The 14,171-nt window shown below is 37.5% G+C and overlaps 1 protein-coding gene across 1 annotated transcript in view; it reads right to left on the bottom strand.

Annotated features, from left to right (window-relative positions):
• The window catches only part of LOC140845302 (uncharacterized), a 136,762-nt gene that overhangs the window by 92,944 nt on the left and 29,647 nt on the right, over window positions 1-14,171 (bottom strand). The window contains exon 3 of the mRNA XM_073219285.1: window positions 6,891-6,970. Within this exon, the coding sequence (XP_073075386.1) occupies window positions 6,891-6,970 (80 nt within the window). The remainder of the gene's footprint in view (window positions 1-6,890; window positions 6,971-14,171) is intronic.

Below are 14,171 nucleotides of genomic sequence, written 5' to 3'. Positions count from 1 at the left end.
AGAGGTGGTCCTGCCTGACTGAACTAGAGACATCTAAGGGGGTTTAGGAAAACGCAGATTACCAGACACCTCCTTTAGTGATTTAGGTGACCTTGGAAATCTGTCTTTTAATAATTATCCCATGTGGCTTAATGAATAACCAAATTATAGGAACCCTAGGTTAGAAGAAGTGCCAAATTTCTACTTTCAAAATTCCATAGTGAATATTTAATGTATTAACATTTTGAGAACAGATTAAACAAGGAATCTTTTCTGTACTTACATATTTGATATTTTCTACAAAACGAGTTGAAAGCTTTAGAATTCATCCTCCAATTTTTAATGCTAGTTACAGAGGTTAAAACTTAGAGCTGATGTGAAGATGGAGGTTCCTGCTCATCGCCTGCTCTAGAAGCACAATGCCCCGAAAGGCGAGCACATACAAATGTCTTGCATCCAATTACCTTTGATTCTGCCAACCAGCATTCTACCAGGAATAGCCTGATTAAGAACGTTTTGGCAATATATGCTGAAATATTTTAAATGTGCATTCTGTGTGAGCAAGGAATTCTACTTCTTTGTGTTTAAGAAAAAAAAAGAAAGTCAGGCTGGACCATGGTAAATAGATATAATACTGGAGAGTTGGTTTTTTTTAATGGGAATTCAACAAAACATACAAAACACAACTTGAATTAGGGCTTGTTAAAAATAGATATTCTTAAAACCCTTTCCTGGAGATTCTAATGCAAAAGCATCCAGCATAGGGCTATAACTGCATATTTTTAAGCAAGCTTCTAGGTGATTTTTTATGATACAGTAAATTCAAGGATCATTACATTTAGTAAATGACATTAAGAAAATATAATGCCATATAAAGTTCAGAACAATGGCACATATATTATCATGAAAACTTGTAAGGATATATACTAGGTCTTAAAAAATGTTAATTTATACAGATATAATGAGAACATGTTTTTATTAAATAAGATACCTATTTATGGAAAAGATCCAGAAGAATTTAGCAGTGTTAGGGATGAGTGAGATTTTTGCTTTTCTTTCCTGCCTATTCACCTCTCTAAATTTAATTTGTTCAACACTTAACATGCATTGCTGATGTAATTTTTTGAAATAGAAAGGAAGAAAGGAACTAAAGAAAAGAGGTGCTGGGCTGGCACTTGTATCACTGTGCAGTTTGGAGGAGAGGCGTTCACTTGGACTCTCAATGAAATGTAGCATAATAAGACAGAGATCAGGTGTAGCAGGCACTTCACCTACTTCCCCAGAGTGGCTGAAGGCAGTCCCTGCTTGAATTCTCCCACTCAGTGTTTGTGTGTTCTCCTGTAAGGTCAGGAGACCTATCTGAAAATGCTTTTCGATCATGCAGCTGGAAAGGATTTGACTTCATCATTATAATAAGGTCCAACTCAGTTTCTACTAAATTACTACTTTTAATGAAGATTTTTATTTGAAGTGAATTTAATTCTTGCACAGTATAGTAAGTTACTAAAAATATGTCTGCTTAGCCCTTTGCCATTTAAGCCTATTTCCATTTGTTTGGACCTGAGTGGAGACACAGAATAGCTAAACCTCAGTCCTCAACAAAATGACCCTTATTATACAGATCCAACAGAATTGGGCTAATGGTTAGTTTCAACAGAACATTTCTTTCCTCTAGAAAGAGTATAAAGAAGCTTATTTGCATTAAAAAGAAAGGCTTTGATGGATTTTCTACAGCCTATTTTATTTTTTAAACATACACACTTATGCCTAAGAAAATGTATAGATGAGTGAAACCCTTCTGAAATGCATCTGTTGTAAAACATAATATTTTGGCAAGATGCTTTTAGGGTGCAGAGATTGAGTATGTACAGTTCTGTGAAATGCTTTGAAGATAAAAAGCATTTCTTAAAAGCTTAGTATTGTTATTATAATTATTATTTTTCCTTTTAAGCATTCATTTTTTTAAAAAAACACCATACATATTCCGCAGCTTAGTGGCAAGCATTTATTTCCATCTTTTTTAACACAAGAAAACAGGTAACTGTCTTGAAATATGTCCTTGCTTTCTATATGGAATTCTGCAGTTGCTCAGAATTTTATATAATGTGCAGGCATTACATCAGAGCTTGAGAACTGAAATGAGCCCAGCTTCTGTTGTGATCTTACAGTTCGTGATTCATCAAATTTGTTGAAGTATCTCAATATTCTTTGGAAGTTTAGTACTTTTAAACCTGATTGTCCAGGTAAAATGGGAGTCAATATTCACTTCATAAAGTTTCTCCCTTTGAGCTCTTTTCGATTGTGTAATCAAGCCAAAAAAACAAAAAACAAAAAAAAGCAATTCATCACGTGACAGATTAACTTGTAGAAGCTAGAAATCAAAGGTTTAAGGACACTAATTTTGACAGAAATAAGTATAAGTGATATGAATCGAATCTTTTCTTCCTCTCTTGTAGTCATTATTAAATAATCATTTTAGGGGGTTGACAAGTAGAAAATTGAACATGGTCTGTAGTGTCTAAAATTAATATGGCTGATATGATCATTGTTCCTAGAATCACCAAATAAATACAATAACTATTATAGAGATTAATCATGGCCTTGAGTCAATGACGGGTTGGCAAGTTAAATCCCATACCACGATGTTTCAATAGAATATCGCAGCAACACCAACTATAGTAATCCCACCAAAGAACTAGGCTAGGCTTTTTTAAATTCACAGTGGTTTTGTCATCCTGGTAAGATAATGAATTCTTTTCCTCAGGGTCCACACTTAAAGGGCAAAAAATAAATAAAATAAAGGGAAAAAAGAGTGGATCATGCAGCATCCAATACCTCCAAGCCAGGAAATTATAGCCAGTGCCGAGATGCCAGGAAAAATAAACTAAGTTCTGCTTGGACCATTACTAGATGTAATAGTTCTACATACTTTCTTATTCAGTATTGGTTCAATGCTTGATTGTTGGTGCCAGCCTTGTGATTGCAGAACACCAAGGATTGGAAGATCAAACACTCTCTTTCCAGGTAGAACAGTGAGGGAGATATACACATACACATGAGTATATAGACATAGGTGCACACACATGCACACACATACATACACACATGCATGAATAATTATATGAAATATGACTAGGTTTACAACTGAGGCATGACCATATTGGTATGGGTGCATGAAAGTACGAGTGGCAGAAGCCAGGAGTTTGGAGAAAGCTTCAGAGGACTTAAGATTTTAAGTGGGTTTTATATGCTACATAGGAGTTTGTTGGTTTTATTATATTTTTCAAATTTGCATTTCAAATATTTTTTTATGGACCTAGGAATTAGATTACCTGATGAATCTAGAAAAAATGTACCCTTCCATATAAATGCCTCTAGTAAAGATATTAAACCATGACGCTCAAGAATTCTCTTACAACTTTCCCTTTCCTCCAAAAGACACCTCCTAATCTGACTTCAGCATTTGTCATGTTGAGAATAAAAGGAAGTAGGCAAAAAATTGCCTTTTTCTAATATAAGGAGATAAAAATGAAGATAACACATGGACATATAACACATGTATATATGGGTGAGATAATCCATGTACTTGAGAGCAATTTGGGGAAAGTCTGGATGCAGTGCTTACATTTTATTTTATTATTTTAAATTTATCATAGAGTGAAACTGACTTTTTTTGGGGTGTTGGTTCTATGAATTTTAGTATGTGATTAGTTATAATCACCATCACAATTTATGCAATCACCATCACAATTAGGATTCAAAATACTTCACTTCCCCAAACTTGCCTTCTGCTATCACTTTATAATCATATCTTCTCTCTAACTCCAAACCCTGCAAATCAATGATGAATTTCTCATTACTCATATTTTGATCTTTTCAAGAATGACATAGAAGCAGAATCATGCATTATGTCACATTTTGAGCATAATGATTTTGAGATCCATCCAAGGTGTTGTGTGTATTAGCAGTTCACTCTTTTTTATTGTTGCTTGTTATTTCACTTTATGGATGTGCCACAGTTTATGCATCTGTTTGCTTGTTGAATGAATATTGGGGTTATTTCCAATTTTTTGGCAGTTATGAATAGAACTGATATAGACATTTTTGTAGAGGTTTGCATGTGAACATAAGTTTCCACATTTCTAAGATAAATACTCAAGAGTGCAATTGGTGGGTCATGAGGTGTTTGTTTAACTTTAGGAGAAGCTCAAACTTTTGCACAGTGGTTTTGTCAAATATGTATTTTGAACTTCTGTTATCATATATATTTTTTTATTGTCATGTCTTTTATGTGAACTGACCATTTTATTGTTACACAGTAATCCCTCTCTGTCACTAATAATACTCCTCGCTCTTGAGTCTAATTTGTCTAATGTCATTATAGCCACTCAATATAGAAATCAGTATCTGCATAGTATTTCCTTCTTTATTCTTCTATTTTTATCCTACTATATAATTATATCTGAAATGAGTTTCTTGTATACAACATATAATGAGCCATTTTAATACATTCTGTCATGCTCTGTCTTTTAATGCTGTTTACATTATTTACATGTAATGTGATTTTTGATATGTTTGAATTAAGGTCTACATTGCATTATCTGTTTACTGCTTGCATTCGGTTTTTCCTTCTCATGCCTCTTTGGGTGTTATTTGAAGATTTTTGTATTGCATTTGAATTTTCTAGTACTTTTTTACTGCATCTTTTTGAAGAGTTACTTTGTGGTTAGTCTAGGGATTATAATATTAAAAAAATCACACTTTTCTCATCCCTCTTAAATCAATGTTTTACCATTTCAAGTGGAATGGAAAAGTCCTACCGTAGTATGAATGTTTTTACCCTCTCTCCATTATGTTGTAGTCACCACACGTAAGTTAGATGTTTGTGTATTAAAAAACCCTCAAGGGAATGTTTAACTTTGGCTTTTGACTATCAAATATATTTTAAGGAACTCAAGAAGAAAAATAGTCTGTTAGATTTACCCAGATAATTGCTGTTTCTGTTGCTCTTCCTTCATTTCTAAGTTTTCAAGTTTCATTTTGGAATCACTACCCTTCTATTTGCAGAACTTCCAATAGCATTTTTTTACGGCAGTTCTGTTGGCAATGAATTCTCATTTCTTTATTTCACCTTTATTTCTAAAGGATATTTTTGTGTATTATTGAGTTCTAGGTTGATGGTTCTTTTGCCTCATTCCAGTATGTTGTATACATGTCTTGCTATTTCCTTCTGTCTCATAGGTTCTGAGAAGAAACCCACAGACATTCAAATCTTTGTCCACCTTAGATAATGTCTTTTTCCCTCTAGTTGTTTTCAAGGTTTTCTTCCTTTGTTTTTAATTTTCAACCATTTGAGTGCGATGTGATGAAAAGGTTTCCTTGTAACACTTGTTAACTGTTTCACACATTTTACCTCTTGATTACTTACTTTTATTGTTCTGCAGTTGTTTCTTAAGCAGAAATTCTGTCCTTTTAGCCTCATTTCAAATATTTGAGAATGGGACCAGGATTTCCTTTCTTTTTTATTTCTCAGAGCATACAGTAGGCTCTTGGTAAAGGTGTCTCCCTTGGAAATGCATTAATAGAAAGAATTTTGGCCAAAAAGCTATCCTAACAGAATGTAGTGTATCGGAATGTATTAGGTCAAGGGAGGAGCAAGGTTATGCCTTTAACTGAGGCCAGGGTGGACTGGAGAAAATATCCAGATTAAGTGAGGCAGCCAGGCTGCGATGGCAGAGATAACAAACTTTAAGTGTGAACCATGCTGAAATAGATGTAGAACATTCCCTTTGGAATAGAGCTTTTCCCTGGCTATTAAAGGATGATTAGTCATCACTGCAAAGACCAAAAGAACCCCAGACTGTGACTATAGATAGTAAACAGACAACACACTGACCATTTAGGTTTCAATTTGTAAAGCATATCAGTACAAATCTATCTCTCTGTAGTTATCCTCAGACAGTATACTGTTACCATTAGCAGGGTCACCTTGAAGAGGAAAGACAAAAAGGAATGCGTGTGTAAATTAAAACTCTGCTATTTGGTTTTTAAAATCTTCGCGTCTTTAAATGTCATAGAGGCACAAAAATGCATCAGCCTTTTATCTTCACTAATGTTCTGAATTACCCATCTTAGCATTTACTGAATTGCACTATTAACTTTTCATATATCTATGTCACATGGTCAAGAACCACATCTCATTTTATCTTTTTAACCTTAGCATATAGCATAGTGCCCATTACTCATTAACTAATATGGTTATTCAACAAATATTTATCAGGCAGAAAAAAATGTTCCAGGAATTATGCTGAACATTGAGAATTCAATAGTTAACAATATATGCAATGAGATTTAGTTGAACTAGATTTTATATCAGAATATACCTGTACATAAAGAAGAAACAAATAATGTAAAACTACAAAAATATTGTAAACAAAAATCATAATGTAAATCAGAGTGTTTACTACACAACTATGAAATATCCTACACTGATTAGGCATTGAAAAAAATAAAATTAGTTATACCAAAAGAATTATACCATCATCACTGATATTAAAAAAGAAGTAACTAAGAGTGAACTAAGTTATGTAGTTGAAGGTCAGATTTTACCTATCCTTTGCCAAGCACCTATTTTTTTTTTATAGTTGGTCATATTTTAAGCTTTTACTTCCTTGAACACAAATGTATTATTACATTAACCATATTCAACCAAACCAAAAATAATCATAAAATGTCAGCTAAATATAAACTGTATTTCTATTTTCCTAAATATTTATATACAAGTTTGTGATATAGTAATCAGGATCCTGAATCTTACACCACATTTTCATTTTAAATAGCAAAGCAAACCTTATGAATTTCCCATGTGATACATTAAAAGGCACCCATGATAGATTTTTCTCAAAACTCACATAAATGAGAAACTTCTTGTGATCTATGGCATATATCCCACAACAAGAGGACACAGGAACTGTCACATTGGGCTCTGCACCTGTGAAGACAACAAACTGGTACATCAGAGGCAGGTCTTCCAGGGCCAAGCACCTATTTTTAATGTAGTTAACAGTGTTTAGAAGTATAGACCCTTTAGTCAGTTTGCATGGTTCAATTTCTGACTCTGTCACATACAAATAGTGTGACTTCGAATGGTATTATACTGGAATAAAAACACTCACATTATTTTTCTCTCTGCACTCTTTCCATATTCTACTTTCAACACTTCTGGCCAGGAAATGTGTATGTTTTTTTAGCCACAACAAGCAATTTTCCAATTCTCTTCAGCCACCAGCTGAGTGTCATACATTCAATTTAATTTGAACACTACATACCTGAGTTAGTGTCAGATACCACAAGTTAAGGGTTAAATCCCACAAGACATCTCCACACCCAACCTCAGGTGCCAATCACAAATAGTGGGTCCACTGGTTACTCACAGCTTCTGACTAATGTGGTGACAAATTGAAGGTTCTTACAACCCTCTTCTCAGGTTCTGTAATATTTTAGAATGGCTCACTGAACTCAGGAAAACAATTTACTTACTAGATTACTCATTTATGATAAAAGGATACAACCAGGAACAGCCAAATGGATGATATGCACAGGGCAGGGAAGGTATGGGAGAAGGAACACAGAACTTCCAGGCCCTCTCCAGATAAGCCACATCCCAACGCCCCCACCTGTTCACCAACCCAGTTGCTCTCTGACCTCTGCCACTTAGGAGTTTTATGTAGGCTTCATTACTTAGTCATGATTGATTAAAACATTGACCATTGGTGATTAGGTCAAACTCCAGACCAACTCCCTCTTGGAGGTTGGACACTAGGGCTTAAAGTTCCAATCTTCCAGCCCTGTAATTACAGGGGTACTATCCTGAGCAACCGACTGCCACCCTGAGGCTATCCAGGAGCCCCCAGCCTCCAGCCATTTCATTAGCATACATAAAGACACTTGCCTTTTCAGAGATACCCAGGTTTTCAGGAAATGTGGCAAAGACCAAATATAATCAAGAATCAGGGCCAGAGACCTAATACGCATTTCTTAGTATGTCACACATACACTCTTTGTGCCTTACCCTTTCCATCTGTAAAATGGGGATGATGATAGTAGTACCTAGCTTATAAATTATAGTGTTGTGGTGAGGGTTCAAATGGTAATTTATGTAAAGCATTTAAAATAATTTCAGCATGTAGTAAACTCCAAGATTTAGCTCCTTTTTAATCCTTAGTCTTTACTTCCAAGTAGAAGGAAAAAGAGATAAAAGATGGAAAAGATTAGAAATTCACTGTTGATGATTTCAGTCTCAGAAAGAATTCAGGCTTTAATGAAGAGAAACATAAATATGAAGTTTGAAAAAAAATTTCCTGATTGAAGGAACAGGGATTGGATATATGATTCAGAGTTTTCTCAAGCCCAGGTGTCTATTTGTATTAACTAGTTTATGTATAAGATAAGAAGCCTTCCAGTGAAGGAATCTGAAGAGGACAAATGATTGAGTCTTATTATTCAGATACTCCTGAGGACTTGAAGCTTAATTGATAAGGGGGAAATTTCAAGAGGGGATTATAGAAACCTCTGAAAAGAATTCTCTTTTAGAAAAGAATCCAATACAAGTTGGGATCAGAGCTTGAGGATCAGAGTAGAATAATGGCTTTGAGAACTGTGTGTTCATTGTTACTTGAACCAAACTCAGTCTAGCCACTGAACATAAGGGGCACAATCTAGGGAGAAAAAACAAGCGCATAAAGTAAGAGTTTTAGACCTCAGTATCTAGGTATTTGATATTTAAAGCCTTTATACAAGGAGAAGGGCACTGTTTCCCTCATTACTTAAAGGAAGGTGGAGGAGGGAGAGTGAGTAGTGGTCACCAATGGGCGATCAATTAAATGGAGCAAAGAGAGATTAGCTGGGAGCCAGATATTCCAGAGCAACAGCCAGAGGGAGCTGTAAGTGGGGGCTCCAAAGCCGGGAGTCTAGAAGTGCAGGCGGCAGCCTGAGTGTAGCTGTTGGAGTCTGTCCCCAACATGACAGATGGTGGCCCTGCGGATGGTGACCACAGGAATGGGGACTGACGATTTAAAGGTGGTTCTGGCAAAATGAACAAGCCTATCTGGGAACAGCCTAGTAACAAAAATGGTGACACTAAGGGATTATGAATCATCAGCACAGAAGGGAGCTAAGGTAATTAAGTAACTACTTGCAGGGGAAGGTAACATTGCTCATGAATATAATGATTCCCTGGGAAGATCTCCAGTTACTATGAAAGGGGAGGAACCTGGAAGAGTGCATGTGTGTGTGTGTGTGTGTGTGTGTGTGTGTGTGTGTTTGTGTGAGGTGCTGGAGTTCTACCCCCAGAACTATCAAAACTTGGGCATAATACTAATATTTAATTATTTGCACCCATAGTCTGCAAAGTAAATGATGGGTATATTTGCATTTTAGTAAGCCAATGACTAGAAAGGTCAAGTGACAGGGATGGTATAATGCACATTTACTGACTTTCCAGATCAGCATTTGGATAGTCTACTGATTTGGGAAGACATCCTATGACATATTCAGCCCCTCCCTACAGACAATGGTGGAAGTGGTGGTGATGCCCATACATACTCCTTCCCTGCACTCCTGGTGACCAAACTATTGTGTTTGCCAAATACAAATATTCACATGCTCTGCCTGCGCCTCAAATCTTGAGATTTGGTTAGAGACATTCTCTCTTTCTGTATGGATTATGGAAAGAAGCACAGAGGTCATCTGTGGGGCTTCACTGGAATTCACTTGGTTTAATGGGGCCTGGAAGTAGATAGAACTGTGGGATCCTGTAAAAGTCACTGCTCAGTTGACACTGAGTTTCCTCATTTATACTTAGGAAAACCAGCACCCCATGGATTTCACTGAGGATTAAATTTAAAGAGAACACATATTTTAAAAGCAGCTTGCAGTTTGGTTTACACACACTGTGTCATGGAATGTAAGTGTATCACATGTTAGAAGCTCAATAAGTGGATATCATAATATTTTCTGAAAAAAGTCAACTTTAATGTGTGCATAGCACATGTGCACACACCTACTTACTCAAGAATTCATACAACTTCTCAAAGATTAGTGTAATATATTTTATCTGAACAGTAAGTGAGTAGGGCTATTATATTTTTGTTGACATACCCATAAAAAGTCTTCACAGCCTGGAAATACTCCCAGAGACAGTATTGCAAAATGTTGGCAGGGCAGTCTGCTGCAAGTCGTAGCTATTCTAATACTGATCTCTGAAATATATTTTAATTTGAGGGATAAGGGAAGTTGCTAGCTATTAATTTACAATGCCAATGTGATAAGGGGGAAAGATGTAAAACAGGTTCGCAAAAACTGTTGTGCAAAGAGAAACTAATTAAAAGACTAGAGCAGTTTTACCTCCAGAATTCAGCAGAGGTTTGACTGGCTATGATGGTGCCTACCATTCCAGTGGTCTGGGCAAGGCTACCTTTTGCTGATCTGAATAGCTTTCCAAAGACCTTGGGACATTAGCTCCTGCCACAGTAAAGGTGACCCTTACTGGCAGTAGTGGAAACTGAGCAGCAGCCCTGGGAAGGAGACTATCTGCCCAGTCAACACCTGTGCTGATGTTCCCTAGCAATGTGCTCTAGCATCAGGGCACTTGTCCTTCTGTATTGGCAGCTGGGTGTCGACTCTCAGTTGGGTAGGTGGTCTCTCCCAAGTATCAACCTCTGAAAAGGTCTGCCTCAACTAAATATGGACTTTATTTCTTTCATCTCCCCTTAGCTGAAACAATTAATCTGTCATTGGTTGTGAGCATCTTATTTCTTTGTTGGCTTAATAAGAGACTATCCTGTATGCTATTGGCTTATGAAAATTCCACAGTGAACCTGTGTTAAATAAATTGCTGGTGAGGATAAGTTCAGTCTCTGAGCTTTAATTTGCTACAAAATAAAACATACACTATAATTTCTGCCTCCTGAAGGTCTCTGTAAATGAGTTTCTTAGATTCTTCCCAGCAAGCAAGATTCCCTCTTAGCTACTTCTATTCCTATTCTACAATCTCAAATATAGGTACTCTTTTCTGATTTTTTTTTCTTGTGTGTGTGTGTGTGTGTGTATGTTTTATTCAAATCTTGGTGTCCACACCTTACCTTTCTTCATTTTCCTCATGACTTTTACTTTTCAAGGAAAATTCTGAGCCCTCAGCACCTTCCTCCTTCTGGCCAGGCATTAACCTCCCTAGAGGACAGTGACTTGAAAGAATGTCCTATGTTTGTTGAGATGGTTCATGTCATGTCTGTGGAGGGTGTTTTGGAATGGGATTAACATTTACACTGTGAAATACGAGTAAGCGGATTGCCCTCCATAATGTGGGTGGGCCTCAACCAGTAAGTTAAAGGTCTGACCAAAACAAAAAGTTTGGCTTCCCCAGGCAAGACGGAAATATCCAGCATACTGCCCTTACACCTCACCTGTGACATCCACTCCCCTGCGTCTCCAGCCTAACAGCCCACACCTTTTCTTTTTGCAGGTTTGGGAGTTTAATACACATCTGGGTTCACATAGTGCAAGAGGGGAGGAGCACACACCGGCTCCCAGGCCCCCACCTCCACCACCAAAGAGGGCTGTGTCACTGGCTGCTGTGGCTGCCGTGTGCTCCTGGTGTGGGTGACAGCTCCTTGACAGGCCTGCTCAGTATCCAGACCCACCTTGAGCTGACCTTGGAGAGCCATCATCAGCACCTCCCACCTCACAGGTCCTGGCTGCTTTTGTGTTGCCCCATGGCAGAGTTCCAACCCAGCCCCCAGCCCCAGGAACAGCTGAGCACCCAGGATGCCATTCAGTGCTCTGAGGGCCCTTACAGAACAAGTGAAGGAGGGCTGTGTCCCCAGGAGCAGGAAGGAAGTCACATGCCACAGGCAGATGCCACTGGGCACACCATAAGTCACTGGGAAGGAGTCACCAAGGACCTGCTCCCCAGGCTGTGCCCCAAATGTGTCCCAAGAGCAGGCCTATCAGATCCCAAAGGCCAGCAGACCTGCACACCTGCATTCACCAGCCTCCACTATTGCTTTATAATAAAATCCTATTATATATACTCACATCCTATTGGATCTGTTTCTCTGAAGAATCCTGACACAGTAGCTACATGTAGATTTTAATTTGTATGACAAACACGTACAATAAATACAACTGTCATCTCCTTTTGTGTGTGTGTGTGTGTGTGTGTGTCTTTTTGGAGATGGGTACATGGAGGAACACATTGAATAAATCTTTAGTAAGTACAGCTAATAAGCTTTGAAGTTAGGAGTTGGAAATAGTCATTCTTACTCCAAATATATCATTCCCATGAGGTAGATATCATTTTTCCCATTTTAAAAATTGGAAAGTTGCAGATGAAGAGGGATAAGTAATGTGTCCCACCATCAAACAATAGCTAGAAAACTAATGCTTCTCTGATTTCTGATTTCATATTAGCTACTAGAACAGATTACTCACTGCAAAATTAAAAATGTAGTACCTGAGCAAAATGCAGTAACTTTTATATGATATTAAGTAAAACACATTAGGTTCTGTGCTAATGACATGTACATGCAACACAATATGTTCATAAAGAGCATAAAAACAAAAATAAAATCTCTGTTACAAAGAGGTTTTAACTACTCTTTATTGCTCCAGTCAGGTGAACTTCAGAAGCAATTGATTCCATGGGGATGTCAGCATTGTACCCATTTCTAATCTGTTGAGATGACCTAAGTATATGTTAGGAAACAAGTCAATATTTATCAGCAAAGTTGAGGTGAAGGCAAATAATTTTCAGAAAACATTTTGCTTACAGCTTCTTAATATCCTTAGTGGAAAGATTTCCTGCCTTTTGGGTTGATCTCATTTTTGTTTGGAAACTTCATTATCTGACTTAGTGACAGGGACTGCTCAGAGAGAATAGATTTCCAAAGATCTTCCAAACGATCCAGAGGCAAGATGTGAGTGCCCTGTGTCTATACCCTGGTATGGGATGATACAATGCATTGGGTGGGTGTTACATGTCAGTTGTGTCTCGTGAGAAAAGGTAAGTTGAAGCCCTACCCCTAGTAGCTCAGAATGTGAGTTCATTCTTTACAGGTTCTTTACAGAGGCAACCAATTTAAAATGAGGCTGTTAGGGTAGGCTCCAAACCAGTGTGACTGGTATCCTTATAAAAAGTGGAAATTTGGACACACATAGAGGCAGATCAAGTCACAAGAAGAATGCCATGTCAACGTGATGGATCTGCAGGAGAAGGAACCACAGTGATTGCCAGTAAACCACCTGAAGCCAGGATGGGATCACTTACAGGCCCCTGAGGGAGCATGTCCTGCTGACATTTTGATTTCAGATTTTTATCCCCCAGAAGAGTGAGATGATAAATGTCTGCTTTTAGGTCACCCAGTTTGTGGTACTTTCTTTTAGGTCACCCAGTTTGTGGTACTTTGTTCCTGCAGCCCTGGGAAACTGATACAGTGGGCAAATATTTATTTTTGAGGACAGAGTATCAAACCATTAGTTAGACTCTCCAAGTGGTACTTGATCCAAAAAGAATGAGGAACTCTTCTCAAATGAGCAGCCTAGGAAAACACCTGTGCACATATTTAATCAGACCATTTTTATTTTTGAAAGTCTGAAGCTTCACTCAGAGTATCTGTCTGGAAGGACTAAGTTCTCTGTTTTTACAAATTATGAATAATTAGTCTTGCAGTAAATCCTTTCACTAGTTATAGAAAACTGCAGGCTTCTGTAGAGAATTGCAAACATTTAACAATTAAGCCAGTTGTTTTATTTAGATTATAAAGTCAACATATATACTCATTTTAGAAAATTAGTAAAGTACAGAAGAAATAGCAGAATTTAAAACCACTGTCGAAGCTCTTAACCACTGTTTGCATGTTTATATTTTGGATTATTTCCTTTAATGTAGGACTGGTCATTTTATTCAACAGGATTGTCCTGCTGGGGTTGATTCTCTGCAGGGAAATTGTCAGACAAGAAAAGCCTGACTCTGCATGGGGCTCCGGGCTGGGAAAGCACCAACCTTTCTGCCTGCCGGGGGAAAGATGGAGTGAACAACATGGTTCTCAAGAGATTGTGTGGATAAGAGGAAGGAAGGGATTTTAGAAGCAGGAATGAAGGAGATGGAGAGAGAAATACAAGAAAGCATTTTTGGA

Source organism: Manis javanica, chromosome 12 (genome assembly GCF_040802235.1).
Source record: "Manis javanica isolate MJ-LG chromosome 12, MJ_LKY, whole genome shotgun sequence".
In the NCBI taxonomy this organism is placed as follows: Eukaryota; Metazoa; Chordata; class Mammalia; order Pholidota; family Manidae; genus Manis; species Manis javanica.
This window is presented reverse-complemented; position numbering and strand designations above follow the sequence as displayed.